Below are 16,075 nucleotides of genomic sequence, written 5' to 3'. Positions count from 1 at the left end.
CTCACACTCACAAGCATCGGACGTCTGTCTCTCACACTCACAAGTATCGGACGTCTGTCTCTCACACTCACAAATATCGGACGTCTGTATCTCGGACTCACAAGTATCGGACGTCTGTCTCTCACACTCACAAATATCGGACGTCTGTATCTCGGACTCACAAGTATCGGACGTCTGTCTCTCACACTCACAAGTATCGGACGTCTGTCTCTCACACTCACAAATATCGGACGTCTGTCTCTCACACTCACAAGTATCGGACGTCTGTCTCTTACACTCACAAATATCGGACGTCTGTATCTCGGACTCACAAGTATCGGACGTCTGTCTCTCAAACTCACAAGTATCGGACGTCTGTCTCTCGGACTCACAGATATCGGACGTCTATCTCTCGAACTCACAAATATCGGACGTCTGTCTCTCGTAGTCACAAGTATCGGACGTCTGTCTCTCACACTCACAAGTATCGGAAGTCTGTCTCTCACACTCACAAGTATCGGACGTCTGTCTCTCACACTCATAAGTATCGGACGTCTGTCTCTCGTAGTCACAAGTATCGGACGTCTGTCTATCACACTCACACATATCGGACGTCTGTATCTCGGACTCGCAAGTATCGGACGTCTGTATCTATGACTAACAAGTATCGGACGTCTCTCTCTCGGACTCCCAAATATCGGACGTCTGTCTCTCGGACTCACAAGTATCGGACGTCTGTCTCTCACACTCACAAGTATCGGACGTCTGTGTCTAGGACTCACAAGTATCGGACGTCTGTCTCTCACACTCACGAGTATCGGACGTCTGTCTCTCACACTCACAAGTATCGGACGTCTGTCTCTCACACTCACGAGTATCGGACGTCTGTATCTCACACTCACAAGTATTGGACGTCTGTCTCTCGGACTCACAGATATCGGACGTCTATCTCTCGTCTCTCACACTCACAAGTATCGGACGTCTGTCTCTCACACTCACAAGTATCGGACGTCTGTCTCTCACACTCACAAGTATCGGACGTCTGTCTCTCACACTCACAAGTATCGGACGTCTGTCTCTCGGACTCACAGATATCGGACGTCTATCTCTCGAACTCACAAATATCGGACGTCTGTCTCTCGTAGTCACAAGTATCGGACGTCTGTCTCTCACACTCACAAGTATCGGACGTCTGTCTCTCACACTCACAAGTATTGGACGTCTGTCTCTCGGACTCACAAGTATCGGACGTCTGTCTCTCACACTCACAAGTATTGGACGTCTGTCTCTCGGACTCACAAGTATTGGACGTCTGTCTTTCAGACTTACAAATGTTATACTTAATTACAGCCTCGGTAAAAACTTGAAGTAATGCTTCCGCATAATTTTAAAATATCTCAGAAAATGGCGACTTTGTCGAGCAATAAGATCAATGAGATCCGGGATAAAAAGAATAAATTTACATATTACTGGAAATTACTCGAAATGGGCGTGTACATTCTCAATTCATAAGGATATACACATATGGGCGAGATATCGTTTCGCAGTATATTACCAGCAATACAATTACAGTACTCGCATGAAGTCCCGTACAAAACCTATGTACTGCGTGGATATATGTACATTGTACAGCCGGGTTCGTTCTTACTGCCAAAATGTATCTTTATATGTATGTATTTTTTTGTATAACAGTCTCTCAGTTATTTAATCTTTAGATATTGAATTCATGACGGTAAGTCATTGTGTGGGCTGTCTTCGACAAATAAGCACAGTAACAAACAGTGAGTAATGACAAAACGCCCACACAATGAAGTTTGGCATTATCAGGACATGTCGTAACGTCATTTCTATACCGAAGTTGTACGGGCGACTCCAAATTATCTCGTTCGATACTTAAATTACCTACATGTGAAACATTACTGAGATTTAATTAAACATAAATTTTCTGAAGAGAAATGAGCGAAACCCTTGTTTTTTTGAAAATATAAATTAGTCATGAACGTATATAATTGTGTATCTGTCTCTTTACAGTATATATACACTATAATAATCAATTCTACAAAAGTTTTTATTTCCAGTTTTGATTTTCAGAACGAGAATTTTATAATTTTCCCGTGACTGGAAATTCAAATCAAAAATTTTATTATCCAAGCGGTGAATGAAATACTACGTATTTGTCGATATTTACCTCTGAAATTCTTACACACATTTTTACACCTTGATTTCAAATAAAAGACGTACACATATAGATCTGATCCGTTTATAAAATTGTCAAAGGAAATTGGTTAGCGTAAACAAAAACCACGCAGAATGATTGAATAGCGGGACATAAATAAAATCTAGTTTCTATTGAATTGAGCAGAAATGTGCTTCGACATGTTTCGAGTCAGTAAAACATTAACAAACAGTCATACAGGTGTGTGTTTGTGTATTCGAGGGAATGGAAAACCCTCCCGTGTTGTTGTATGTCTATATTTCAGCTTAACTTCTGACTAACATATAAGTATATATCTGTTTAGATTTAGGGTTTGTCGCCGGTAACGTCATATCATAAAAGAAAGAGGTTCTTTAAACTATAAAGCCTTTCTTAGTTAACAATGATATTAAAAATACGGAAAAGCCTGAATGATTTCATTGTGACTTTCAATTGAGTCAAAGAATTTAAAATTGGGTTGGGTAAGTATCAATACAATGGACTACTTATTATCAAAACAATACGTTCTCTGTATAGTGTCCATATATCTACTATAGCCGGTGTATGATTTTAAAATACAGAACGAACATTACAGAACATATACTGATACATATACTGAACGCCTCGCGTGATTTTTTTTTCCAATATATCTTAATTACCCTTTTTTACTATGTCGTATTTCTCTACCACTTTTTTAAGTCATTTGTTGTTGTTGTTGTTTGTTAATGATATTTTCTCGTTGTTGTTGTCTTCAGCAAATTAACATTTAAAAATTCGATCACTACAACAAACTGTATGTTTGTTTATACTTTATACATTTTAGACCTTTTTTAAATTCTAACTTTAAATGACCGGATCAGGTCAAACATTTCTCGGTCCACTGATCTACTGTGATAACATACAAGATATTGTGTTGATACGTTTAAAACGAACAATGCATCCCCTCTATACGTCTGCACTTGTAATAGAGTAAGGCACGTTTAACAGATCGTATAATTTCATGTCTTTCTACATTCTTGAGAACAAGAGACAAATTATAAAACGAACGTTTGGAGATCGCTCTAGTACTTGAGAGCCTAAGAACGCGCGATGTTTCACGGGCGTCAAGAGAGCTACAAGTGAGTTATTTACGATTTGTTTAAAGTAAGTAGTAACTTCAAAGTTCGCGACCTTATCAACGAACTGCGAGATATCGTCAAGCTATCGTTTAACAAGGAACGACAATGAAAGATTTTTATATGAAGGAAACAAAACATTGGATCTAATATCGGACTTAATTGCTCAGATTCGTGACGTCATGTGCTATACTTCCGGTTTTAAATACTCATTGTTGGAAATGAGCCAACTTATACAAATTTCATAGGTCTGTTGGATTTTTTGCATGATTCTTGCCTGCACGAGGAAGTAAATACAATATCATACCAATGTACAACACATTAATTTCTAAATAAAAGATTGTAAGAAAAGGGTGTGCATTTAAATATATATACTTCATTGTTTCCAATAACGAATGAAGGGCATTTGTTATTTTGCTATTCATTTACATATTTTTTTTGTGGGGGGGGGGGGGGGGGTAAACATGTGCAATAATTTACAAACTAATACATTATATACTAACCCTGCAATATTGTATATTTATCACGGACATCGGATAACGATTTCCACACGCTTCTTATATACACTAAACAGGTGGAAATAAGTGTATTGGTGTGAATTTGGTGTATCCACACACGTGTGTATTGTATTACCCTTCGGCTATAAATCTGGTGTGTATCTCTATCCCCCGGGCATTTATCGGCTAATATCCCTAACTGTGCTAGCTAGACAGCTGTTTTCCTGGTGTTAACACGAGTCAACTACATAGAGTTCGGAGCAATATTATTATCGACAAATAGATGTACTCTAAAACACAGCACTACCTACAAACCCGCAAAAACACCAATAAAAAATATTCAATTTCAATTGTGTATCATCAATGATGAAATTTCTCTAGACACACGCAAAATGGCCTTTGGCTTCATGTTTTTAATTTGCCTAAATCACATATGTTATCCTCACGGGTAATTTCAAATAATTAGATTTGGAAATTGTCACAATGAGTCAAATTCCCATGAGATATAAACGGTAGAACGAGCGGCATATTTGAAATAAAATGAGATCAATTTGACACCGAAGATTTAAGAAACTCCGTTCCATTTTCTGCTAAACTTATTCAGATAAAACTTAAATTAGATTTCACAAGAAACGAATCGAAAAAGACATTATTTGCCAGTTCTTGAGGATAAATAAAAACAATCGTTAGAGTCTGGAAATACAATATCGAAGCAGGTGCGACTTGTATGTTTGGTGTTGATAGGCAAAACTGATTCTATTTCATCGAACTTCTGGGAAGCCTCGGTAATTGCTCCAGAAAGACGAAATAATCATCTGATCTGACGATAAGACGACGGAGATGATCAAAAGCGATGATACATCTAATTTTCCTTCATAGAGATTAGATATGGAATCAAGGATTTTTCTCATTACGGGAAATAAGCGGCATCACTTGATATCAAAATCATCTCGGAAATTACAATCATTTTTAGTTAGCAAAATAAGAAAAAAACAAAAAAAAATTTTTTTGACGTTTTTCATTCATAAATAGTGATTCTGATGACTTTACTGATTTTTTTATGAAGAAATAAAGTGTAAAATTAGCAAGTTGGATTTAGAAGTCTAAATGAATACAAGATTTTGACAGATGTTTCGTTGAAGTATATCTTACTGGGTGGGGAGATATGACATTAAACTTAAGTATCTTTAAAATGAGATATACACATATTCGTTCTGACAACATCGACAAGAATATGGTTTCTACGCCCGTATCATCATTGCACCATGTGATATACACTAGGGCCTATCTCTAGAGGGTTGGTTTTGTTGAACTCGATGAGAAAGTTTATCTCTGTAGAAACCGTTGCAGGGCTGAACTACTGGCGCGATAATGAAGTAGCTTTTCTTAGCAGTAAACCTCGAGAGACAAATTTATACTTCATTTGCGATAACACACGAGATTTTTATCAGGGGTTGATGAAAAGACAACACTCTTTACAGAGACTCCCCTGATAATTGACGTTTGGTGGTAAAGAATCAATTAGAATCATTTATATTCATACTTTGTCTCCTTGTCTAACACCGGTGATCAGACCGCTAATACACTATAGTAATGTACAATCTATTTAGTGGTTTAGAAATGGGGGGTTTGGAGAATCGACAAGTTTTTGGTTTTCTGATGAAGTGATTAGCTGAGATTCCCAGAAGGGCCATTAACCGCCCTTTAACACATGATATAGTTATCGAATTTTTCTCCCTATGTCGTTGTTTTCCGAATATTTTGGTATAAAATCAATATACAAATGTAGATGAGTCCTGACCTTATTGAGATGAAGGGAAAAAGAACACGTTTATTTTGTGTATGTTCTGGGGGCGTGTGTGATCACAATACTCCTTCACGTGTACATCACACATACACATGCGTGTAGGTACACGCGCGTGCGTGCATTTCATACATTGTTCAGTACAACATACTTATTTTTACAGCAAGGTATACTTGTTTGTGCCTGTACGTGATACATAAGATATCTTCCAGATCTTGAGTACCAAGGCAGATTCGCCGGCACGCAAGAAAACGGACATGTGTGTTAATACAATCACAAAGCTCGACTCGGGCAAACTCTAGAATTCGCCATAGGTCAATACATTTAGATGGAAACAGAAAAAAAGTGGTAACATTTATACGCAACAGGTTTTATATGAAATTTTCTGTCGATATTTTCCCCAACAGGCTTCCCTGACTACTGTGGGGTTAAATAGGACAGGCTATTTTTTTCTTTATCTGTCGTTGACTTTTAAACGAAATAAAAGATATATTTTATATCCGTAACGACCTTTGACCTGTAGGCGGGTTGAAAATTTGCATTTATATGCGACCATCTAAATGACACTTGTATTTATATCGAATATCCTTTTATAACAAAGATCGGTGATATTACACACCCCTCGTAAGATTCCAAGTTATGACTTGAAAAGAGATGTTATAAAGAGATCCTTAATATACCTCAATATATCTATTAAGGATATTTAAAGATTGCTAAATTGATTTTTAACGTAACATTAATTAGAAATCGGAGTCCTGCAGTGTAGGAGATATATTAAATAACACGTATCATTAGTGGGAGCGACGTGTACCAGGTATATACCAGCCAGCAGGTATACACAAGATTATCAGTCAAGAGGTTTTTTTTCTAAATTTCAAGAGAGGTAAATTCACGAAATTTTACTGAAAATTTTTCAAGTAAACTTTAATGTTGCACGTTGATGATATAAGCAATATTTCCTGCGCTGGACATGTCTAAACCCTGAAACATACACTGTAAATTACAGCCGGTTTGAAATCAACACCCTCGCCAGAGTAGTATCACGGTCGAAGTATTCATCGCCAGAATTCTATTTATGTTACAATTCAATGGTTAGTGTGTATTGTAGGAATGACTGAGCTACCTGACAAATCGATCACTTCATTCATACACAGAAATCAAAGATTTTCCAATCTGTTTCATTCTTATTTACTCAATAATTCAATATTCATGCCATACACGATAAAAGCGTGCTCGTTAGAAAGTCGTTACGCGGAGTGTCACGGCTTCAAAGACGAGAAAAAAAAATCCGATACATGATTAATTATATGACTGAAGCGAGAATCTCCACTGTATAATGTTCTCATTAACCTGAAGTATATATCTATAGAAATTTGCAAGAAGGAAAATGGTGAATTTGTTCTAAGTAAACATTTATCCTATAAACGAAGAAATAGTTTGGGATGGAAACACTTTCTATCGTCTAATATCTAACCTCGTTGGTTAATTCGGAAGAGGGTGTATATGAATAATTTTGAGGGAAGGTAGATTTGCGCTTTGAGTGGGGGTGGGGGTCTGTATATATCAGACCTTGGAAAACATATTTTAAGAAGGAATTTTCCCTGTTGATATTCTCGAAGCCAAGGTCCATCCCCACACCCGGCTTCAATCTCGATATATATACTTATTATCCCCATGCGAGGTGACGGGGGTCCTCCTGTATGTCTTTCCTTTCGTTCTTTATCCTGAAAACCTGAGTATGTGTTTCGGTCCCCGTGGTCTTTTTTTAATCGTGGGAGAATCTTGGCGAAAGGCGTAGCTAGTACGGGGAGACCGGTCCTGGGGTTCGGGTTTAGAGAGTGAGAGTAACCTTGGGTTGGTGTACAGGGATCACAGTACATCACGTTTTTATGGACTTGGGATTGTCGAAATGATTAACCTATCATGTACGTGGGAATCACAAAGCGCTTACATTCTCCGTGTTGACTTCGGTATATAAACACTTGTCTTGTATCTGTGTAACTTAATACCTGAATATGTTCTGTTTGTAAGGAATGGTAATTAAAAACAATGTGTCACTCCTGAATCAGACAAGATCTAAGTACTCAGCGGATATATACACTGTCTCATGTTAAAATAAAACAATTAAACTTAATTATTTTCAAATTTTCTCTTTCATAAAAAATGTAATTTTTCGTTATATAACAAGTCTACAGTGACATGTTAACATTAGAAGTTAACTTGTTATCTTTTTGTCCTGTACTTACCAATTCCAACATGGCGAGCAACTCTTTTGGGGTTTCAACACAGCACTGCTCCCCCTCTGGTTCATGTTTCCGAGTAAATTCATTCAACATTCGATCCTCCTCGACAGAGGGGCCAAGTCGTACATTATCACACGGAATACACAACTCCTCCCGTTCGAGAATTTTTGAAACGGTTTCCCCAACTTTCGGTTGATGAGTATGGTGTGCTACATCATGGCTAAGCTTGACAAATAACACTGCCATAATAACGATCAAGATCAGAATTCCGGCAGCAACCACGACAAATAATCCATACAGATACTTCTTTAAACGAGCACATTCATCTTGAACAATCCTGATATCTGTGTAACACTTTTCACCAGGTGATCTTGCCAAATTTAAATTGTTTGGCTTTTTCCCATTCAACAGATTTTCATTTGATTCTAAATCGCGGTCGGAGTCCGACATGGTTTCGTTATCATGCATCTAAACTGAAGAAATTGAACAGTAGTTTTGTTTCACTCAGAAATCAACAACCCCCGTGAAATCACACGCGTCCTCCTGCCGTAACGGCCGTTAGGTTGATGAAGCGAGTAAAAGACGACCTCTCTCTAAAGCATGTGTTGTTATATACCGCTAGCCAGCACACACACACACCACTGGACGCGAAACTAATACACCTCGCAGAAATTTGAAATTAATAATCCTATCGGTATATGTCTAACTGCCTTACTGTCTAAGTCGAGGATTACAAAAGTACATGTATTACATTCCAGTACACGGTAGTGTTATTTACCAAGCATTATGAGACGTACACCTCTTAAAGGGGTTGTAGCGTGTGTATATTCGTGTGTGTGTGCTATATCGAACATGCAGCGTCATGTGATTTACTGTTATCCAATCAGTGAGCGCGTAACACATGCCTTTGACATGAGATCTTCATCAGCTGGTGGTTTCTTTTTCTTCTCGTTACGACATATTACCTCAGACCCTTAATTTCCTCTCTGATCAACGAGTCAGTACTAACAATATTGGTAATCTAGTATGATGAAAACCTTAATAATATTCCCCATGTTAAAACAGACCCACCTAAAACAAAACATCTCATTACATTCAAAAATATCTGTTTCAAAATGTTTCATATTTCGACTTGAAATATTTGTTTATATAGTTACCAAGCGTTTTCAGAAACAACACTAATTCATTTTTAATCACGGGCATTTGTTTGGACTTGTTTAAGTCAATAACATACCGCCAATAAAATATTAGGTTTTTTGTGTTAAAATTCAAAAGAAACTTTAAATTTTAAAACATACCTTTTGATAATTTCTTACTAACGAGTGAATTATGGCGTAAGGTGTTGTTAGCTTCGTGTGAAATAATTTGTACGTATTTCCCTATTAACGAGAAACAACTAGGAATTTCTAAAATCCGTTTTATCATTCAGCTTTTTAATTTATGAATAAAAAGTCCTTAATTATTTCCCCATCCATAAAATACATCGTCATGAAGTAGATTGTGTGGGTTGTGATAAGCTGATAAAACTTTTTGAAACAAGGTGTTTGGTTTTCGATACACAGTTCAGTATGTCTACTTACTGGTATACACGTACGCGTTAGGTATACAATTGTATGGAAATTTAAATGTCCCTTATACCACATACACTGTATTTCCTCAGGTACTGCTATCCGATTTTGTCAGCTTTCTTTATACAAACAAATATTTTTCACAAAATATTTACTTAATTTACTAAAAAAAACCTGCTGGAATTTTTTTTTTCAGTAAAACAGACATTAAACGATTTAATATTTACAATAATTTTTTATACACAATTTGTAGTAAATTTTTTTTTTATGTTTTTTATATTTGATTTGTTGTTGTGTAAGCTAACCATGCTTGTTTTATTTAGAAATCAAAATACATACATAACATGTTTATAAATAAGACTTACGTGAATCATACGGTGTAGAGAAAAAAGACACTCTCCTCCTCTCTGTGTGAAAGATTTATTTCATCCGACTGGTTGCTATTGACAGACGTTGATTACAATGGTTGTTATGTAGCAAACGAAATGTAATATTAGTAAATCTGAATGATGATTTATAAGCTCATTCTAGAAATCGAAACATGTTAGGGTCAAATCAATATCTGAACAGCCACCTTTAAACATATTGAGACTAATACATATTAGATATGTCGACGGATTTGAAGTTTTGATTTATATTCTTCACCATAATAAACCAGTGATATTTTATTTTCTCACAGCATTTAAAGTGATTATTCACCAGTGACTTACCAAATTTGTATTTATGTCACTATCGGTTAATGAAATGCGAATTTTAAGTTACACGAACCTCTTCACTACATCAGATTTGTTCTTCAAATAATTGAACATGACTCCAGCGTTGTTAATTTGCGGATCTATATGTGAAATAATGTGAGGATTTATTACAAGGAATTAAAGAGGCGATTTCCGTCCCTCATCCTTCTGGTAACTCACGACTACTTACATGGATGACCTACCGGTATATGAAATCTGATTTCTGTATACATCTTAGACTTTGCGCGTACACTAAAAGATATACCCAGTGTCACATACATGATATATTAATAGAATAATTAAAGTTAGGATTTCTCTTATAATACCTGTTAGAACTGTTGATCTACAGGTAAATTTTACCCCAGTACAAATCACACAAATCGTGTAGAATGTTGTAGGTGACGCTTGCTGTACAGGGAAAATCTGGATATTGAAGAGCAGACCCATTGTTGTATTGAACTTTTGTCTGTGTGATGACAACAAAGAAATGAACATCTTCCATTGTTGTGTCTCTTTATAGTTCCTTTCGACCAAAAATACTTCCCATCCACTCCCCTCCCCCCTTTCCCCCTTCGACCCAAACCCAGACGATTACAGGTACAACACACTCAACGAAGACATACATATACTTTATATCTAACAATACCTATTGATTTTTGTACTCTTTCATTGCCATTGTAAGCGTTACCTGGCAAGAAATATGCGTCAGGTACGTACATGCATAAAGTACTTAGAAATCTGCATGTATAAGTTACAGGTATGATACAGGTATAATTCTACATAACGGACATATACATCGATATGTCGCACCTATATTGTATGTATTTGTACCTATAATGTACCGCACTCGCGCGTGTGGGGGAATAGTTTGGAATATATAACAGTACCATTGTAAGCTGTTATTTATTGTATAAGTGTAAAACTGTCACCTCGTCGAGACTATGGACTTCGCGAGTTCACAAAGGTCACGCACTGTCATGACTCAGACTAATACTAACAGAAGTAGATCAAGATGAAAGATATTATAAACTTATATCTACTCCGAAAAAATGGAAGACCGTTGTGACAGAAACTGCGTCAACACTATCCCAACGTAGTCAGTGAAAATACGTTAACGTCGGTTATATGTACATATTAGCCCACATAAGTATGTATATTGTATTTTAATTCTTCACCTGTTCGATCATTTAAGAAACTCTGTAAGTATAACAGGCGTGAGATATTGTAGGAAATCCATACCCATCTAATCACAAAGTGTACGGAATAACGAATCTAGGTCAATATTATGACAAAAAATGACAGAGTAACGCTTTGTACTTGTTAATGACAAAATCGCAAAACATGTCTTTTCTTGTTTAAGATGTCTTTTGATAATCCAGAAACTGAGAGTCTCAAACAGAAATATCGAAAACCCGGACCATGAAGCAGTGATGGATGTAAAACATTAAATATGCTGCTATATAAAATATCGATTCGAAAAATAACAGAGATATTTTTCATCTGTGTTTTATGCTACATTCAACGTTTGAAATCATGATGGACGAGGGAGATGTCCTCGTCCATACTAGTAATGACAATGAATTGCCCCACCAACCACATCAGATAGATCATTAGGAACGCTGGTTTTCATTGTAGCCCTGTATTTCATCGGTTAACGTTTCATATCCTTCTTCCTTACCAGTTTTGTCAACAAAAAAAATTCTCTCTTTGAAATCATCCGTTTCTCCTAAAATTTCTCAAATGTTGCGTATGAATCAGGCTGTTTAGAAAATAACGAGGGAAATTTTCGAAAGAAACGTTCTATAACTGCAGTACACCAGTAAATATATGGCACAACTTTATAACACACCGTTTAATATCACAGTCGATTATTTTAATTTTCGCATCTTAATGCTGTTTAATATCACACCACCAATCAAAACCTTCTACCACACTATGTTTTGCACAGACTGTATAATATCCCATCGACTGACAAAAATTAATATAACATTGTTTCGTATCAAATCGCCGTAAAATACTTAGAATAACACTATATAATATCATATAACGAAACAACACTCCACATCAAACTGTTTAATATCACACTTTCAGACAACACAATATACCGCACTTCTTTTTATTTCATACATCTTACATCTAGTTGCAATATGTAACTAGTATTCTTCGAAACTGACCAACAATTCATTGAGCAGACCAAAAATCATTCAGATTGGTCCCAATATCAGATATATTAGAAAACATATGTCCCCGTTATGTTAAGATTTTCCATATAAAATGTACATTGTACAGATGTTCGAATGTTCATGATCGTCACCCAAGTGTGTAGTTTTTTCCACAAAAATTGGAGTCCGAAGATAAATTTGATAGAATGAAGGTATAACATCGACCTAACACGTAGTCTTTCGACAAAGGTAAGCTGTATATGTACTCCAAGAATAGCTTTGAGATCAAAGCTGGTTAGTTTTACCCTTCCATTCCAGGGATTCTCATTTCTGCTGTAACATGTAAAAGTTTCCTGGTTCAATGAATGTCGGCTTCAAGTCAGTCATCTGCAAGGTTGTACATATAGCACTGGTTTGTTTGGTGGGTATATCTGATGCGATGATATCCGTATGATAATTGGTTGCTACATCACTGAACCATATGCGGGAGGCCCGTCAAATATTTTATAAAGCAACTTGGAGTGAATCGTCTTGTTCAAGTACACAACCACAACAGCACAGCACATAATGAGTGACCCCAGGTGTTAAAGACAACCCGTTCGTGGTACAGATCGATCTTCACATCTCTTATATTCACCCGAGGCTACGGAGTCCAGTACGTTAACGAATGTTATCCTTTCCCCTGGCGCTTACCATCCTCAATACTCCCGGGGTTACGATCATTTCCACAAAACTGACGGTACCATGTGCGACACCTTGTGGACAAGACAAAAAATACTAGTTTGATCCTCTAATGTACATCTAACAAAACGCGATGTCACATAGCGGTATATTGTAATGTCTTTGAAGTTGAGTGTCGCTCTTTTGTAATCTTCAAAAGGACCTTATCAGCTTGTGATTGATAAGTGTTTTTTTTCTCCTTAAACCAATGAAATTATTTCGTTTGTGCCCACAATTTTGCCATGATATGTTCCAGGGGTGCAGAACGAAAGTGATCGTAACCACTGGAGTATCGAGGATGGGAACTTACATACAGATTCTTCTGTCATTTAAACGTATCGAAAATAGAACGCTTAAATGTTTAGGGATTGGTATTTAAGAAACCCGGTAAATATGAAATCAATTTCAGATTTATTTTCGCGGCGTATGAGGTTGGTAATCGTTTGTTCACATTCGGGTTACGGAGGAGATTATACACGATTCTGAGCCACCAGTGCAGAAAAAAAGTCAGAGTACTAGATAAGCAACTAGCGGGACATTTTCATGGACTTTATCATAAAAAATGGTCATAAAACAAATTATGTTTCACGATAAAAATCAGGTGACCCCGACCTTAAACGCGCATACAGTGCATCATGTAAACTGTGTAAATAAGACTGTTCCTGTTAAGTAAACAATCCTGCTGTTTAAATTATCGATTTTACTGTAAAACTAAAAAGACCCATTATAACTATATAGCATACCAGTAAAAAAAACAGGACAAGAGAAAAAATTGTTGTGCACATAGGATAAACGATTAATGCAGAGGTTCGAGTAATATAAGAATCACGTGACAATGACAATGGGATTCAATCACTCGTGTAAAAAATCACGTGACCATAATAATGGATATGCTCTCTCATGTAAAGAGTCACGTGATGATAACAGTGGATGCACTCTCTTGTGTAAAGAATCATATGACTGTCATCATAATTTTTTTGTGGTTATCGACCCGTGAATAGCGTAAGACATTTTTGAGGGGAGAGAGGGAGGGGTGTTTCTCCCTATAAGAGTTAGTGGCTACCTCAATGAACAACATGCTGAAGATCCATCGCAAACCATCCAGCACAATATGAGTAAAGCGTCTTGCCCAAGGACACAACAATACAAGTGCATTGATTTTCTTGTTTAAAGAATCACATGACACTCACTACGATTTTACCTCCTTATATAAAGAATCACGTGACAATGACCGTGATTGTTTCTCTGCTATAAATAAACACGTGATACTGAATATAAATATATTCTTCTGTGTAAAGATTAAAGAATTTACTCTGTTTAATGAGTGAAATTGACCAGGAGTTTCACTTTTATGTCAAAATCACATGATGTTGAGTATGATTTACCTCTCACATCTGAAAAATAGTCCGACATTTCTATGAAATTTTACTCTGTCTTGTAAAGAATCACGTGACATGACAATGATATTGCTTCTCTTGTTAAATCCAAATTTTTCCTATATTTTGTTGTTATATACATTACATCCCATAGAACTGATTACTCACCATTTCAGCATATCTACAGTGAACACCAAAACGTGATGTAGTATACTAAAATGGTCCCAGGAAAAAAGAAGGAAAAAAGAATTGACAAAGCATTATTATGGTGCCTGATACTGCCATAAGAACGACTCCATAATAGCTACATGTGAAAAATCCATTTCCATGTAGCCATGACAACGTCGTAGCTCGGTTTAGGTCAATCTTAAAATGTCCTGTAGTTTCACTTCCGGCAGAATGAGAGCTCGGGAGTGCTTCTTTGATTTTACATGCAACCGTTATAGTTATATTGGCGCTCGCGATGGCAGTAAACTAGACATTCCCGTCAAAGCACGCATGGCAACTGTCGACGGAAGGCGTAATAATCCCTCCACCGGAAGTGGTCCTAAAAGAAAACGGAAGTAGGCTTTCGCAACATATTGATTCCTGTTAGTTTGTTTAAGTTAATGGACACGAATAGTCAATACAATATAGAAAGCCCTTTGGATATTTGTAGAACTCTTTTGTGTCTATTTGATTATACCAATGCCCTGATGTGTATCACATCAAATTGTATCACTCCACGTTTATCTCAGAACCGGAAACACAATTCTATTCGCAGGAAGTAAATTTTGAGGTGCAAACATGATTTGTTATAACGCGTGTATCATTGACTGGTAATAACTCAAGAATTTTCAGCAGCAAATCAATATTGACTGGACTAAACTTTATACTGGGGTTAAATGAATCGATTTCAAGGCTGAATATTTTCTACATATATATTATTTATTAACTCAGTCATATGAACTTGCAATGTAATCTATATTTTGCAAAATGAAAAAATATATATACACTTTACTACTTGCCACTGAAGTGTTATCTGATCTGCCGTGCACCGCTCGTATATCGATAAACGTCAACATCGGTATACGTTCTTTCCGAACAGAGCTTTTAGAAAATGTGTCTTATTCATTTGAGCTTTTGTTGTTAGAGATAAAAAAATCAGGCGAGTGTCAGTGACAGTTATCTCAGGTTGATAAATATGTACAAAACTTTGTATAGAATACCATCTGATCAATAAAATAAAAAAAACGTGTTGGTGGAATATCTAACATGCATTGTACTGTCATCAACAACAGATGTACATTTTCTTTATGCATTGAGCTTAGAAATCAAATGGGAGTATTTTTGTGTCATTTACATACAATAATACAAGTCGATACATACATAAACCACGGAATCTCCACGTGCATAAACTAATAATAGATTTGTGATGTATTGTACCTTAAATGACGTCCAGCTCTTAACCATTACGTCATTGATGGCACATCGTCAAAATGGCAATTTTAAAAAGCAGTATCGTTGACCTTGGCCTTCAGCACGCTGATGTATGGTGCTACATGTCTATATACCATACTGACGAGAAACGAAATTATTGCTTTACTTTCATACACATATTCAACACCGCCGACCTTTATTTTAAATGCGATGAGAATATATATATAGCACTCTTGAACTTTGAAGATGGACTTCGAAAAAGTA

The 16,075-nt window shown here is 36.4% G+C and overlaps 1 protein-coding gene across 2 annotated transcripts in view; it reads right to left on the bottom strand.

Moving 5' to 3' along the window:
- Positions 1 to 8,608, bottom strand: part of LOC132553650 (tumor necrosis factor ligand superfamily member 10-like) — a 51,804-nt gene extending 43,196 nt beyond the window's left edge. For both annotated transcript variants that reach the window (XR_009554356.1, XM_060217909.1), the window contains exon 1: positions 7,836 to 8,608. Coding sequence is in view for 1 of the 2 variants with exons in the window: in XM_060217909.1 (XP_060073892.1) it covers positions 7,836 to 8,300 (465 nt within the window). In the remaining variant the exon portion in view is untranslated. The remainder of the gene's footprint in view (positions 1 to 7,835) is intronic.
- Between the last annotated feature and the right edge of the window lie 7,467 nt (positions 8,609 to 16,075).

This window comes from Ylistrum balloti, unplaced genomic scaffold (assembly GCF_031769215.1).
Source record: "Ylistrum balloti isolate Yb309-2 unplaced genomic scaffold, AGI_CSIRO_Ybal_v1 Utg370344, whole genome shotgun sequence".
NCBI lineage: Eukaryota > Metazoa > Mollusca > Bivalvia > Pectinida > Pectinidae > Ylistrum > Ylistrum balloti.
The sequence above is the reverse complement of the archived record's forward strand: the minus strand, read 5'-3'. Positions and strand labels throughout refer to the sequence as shown.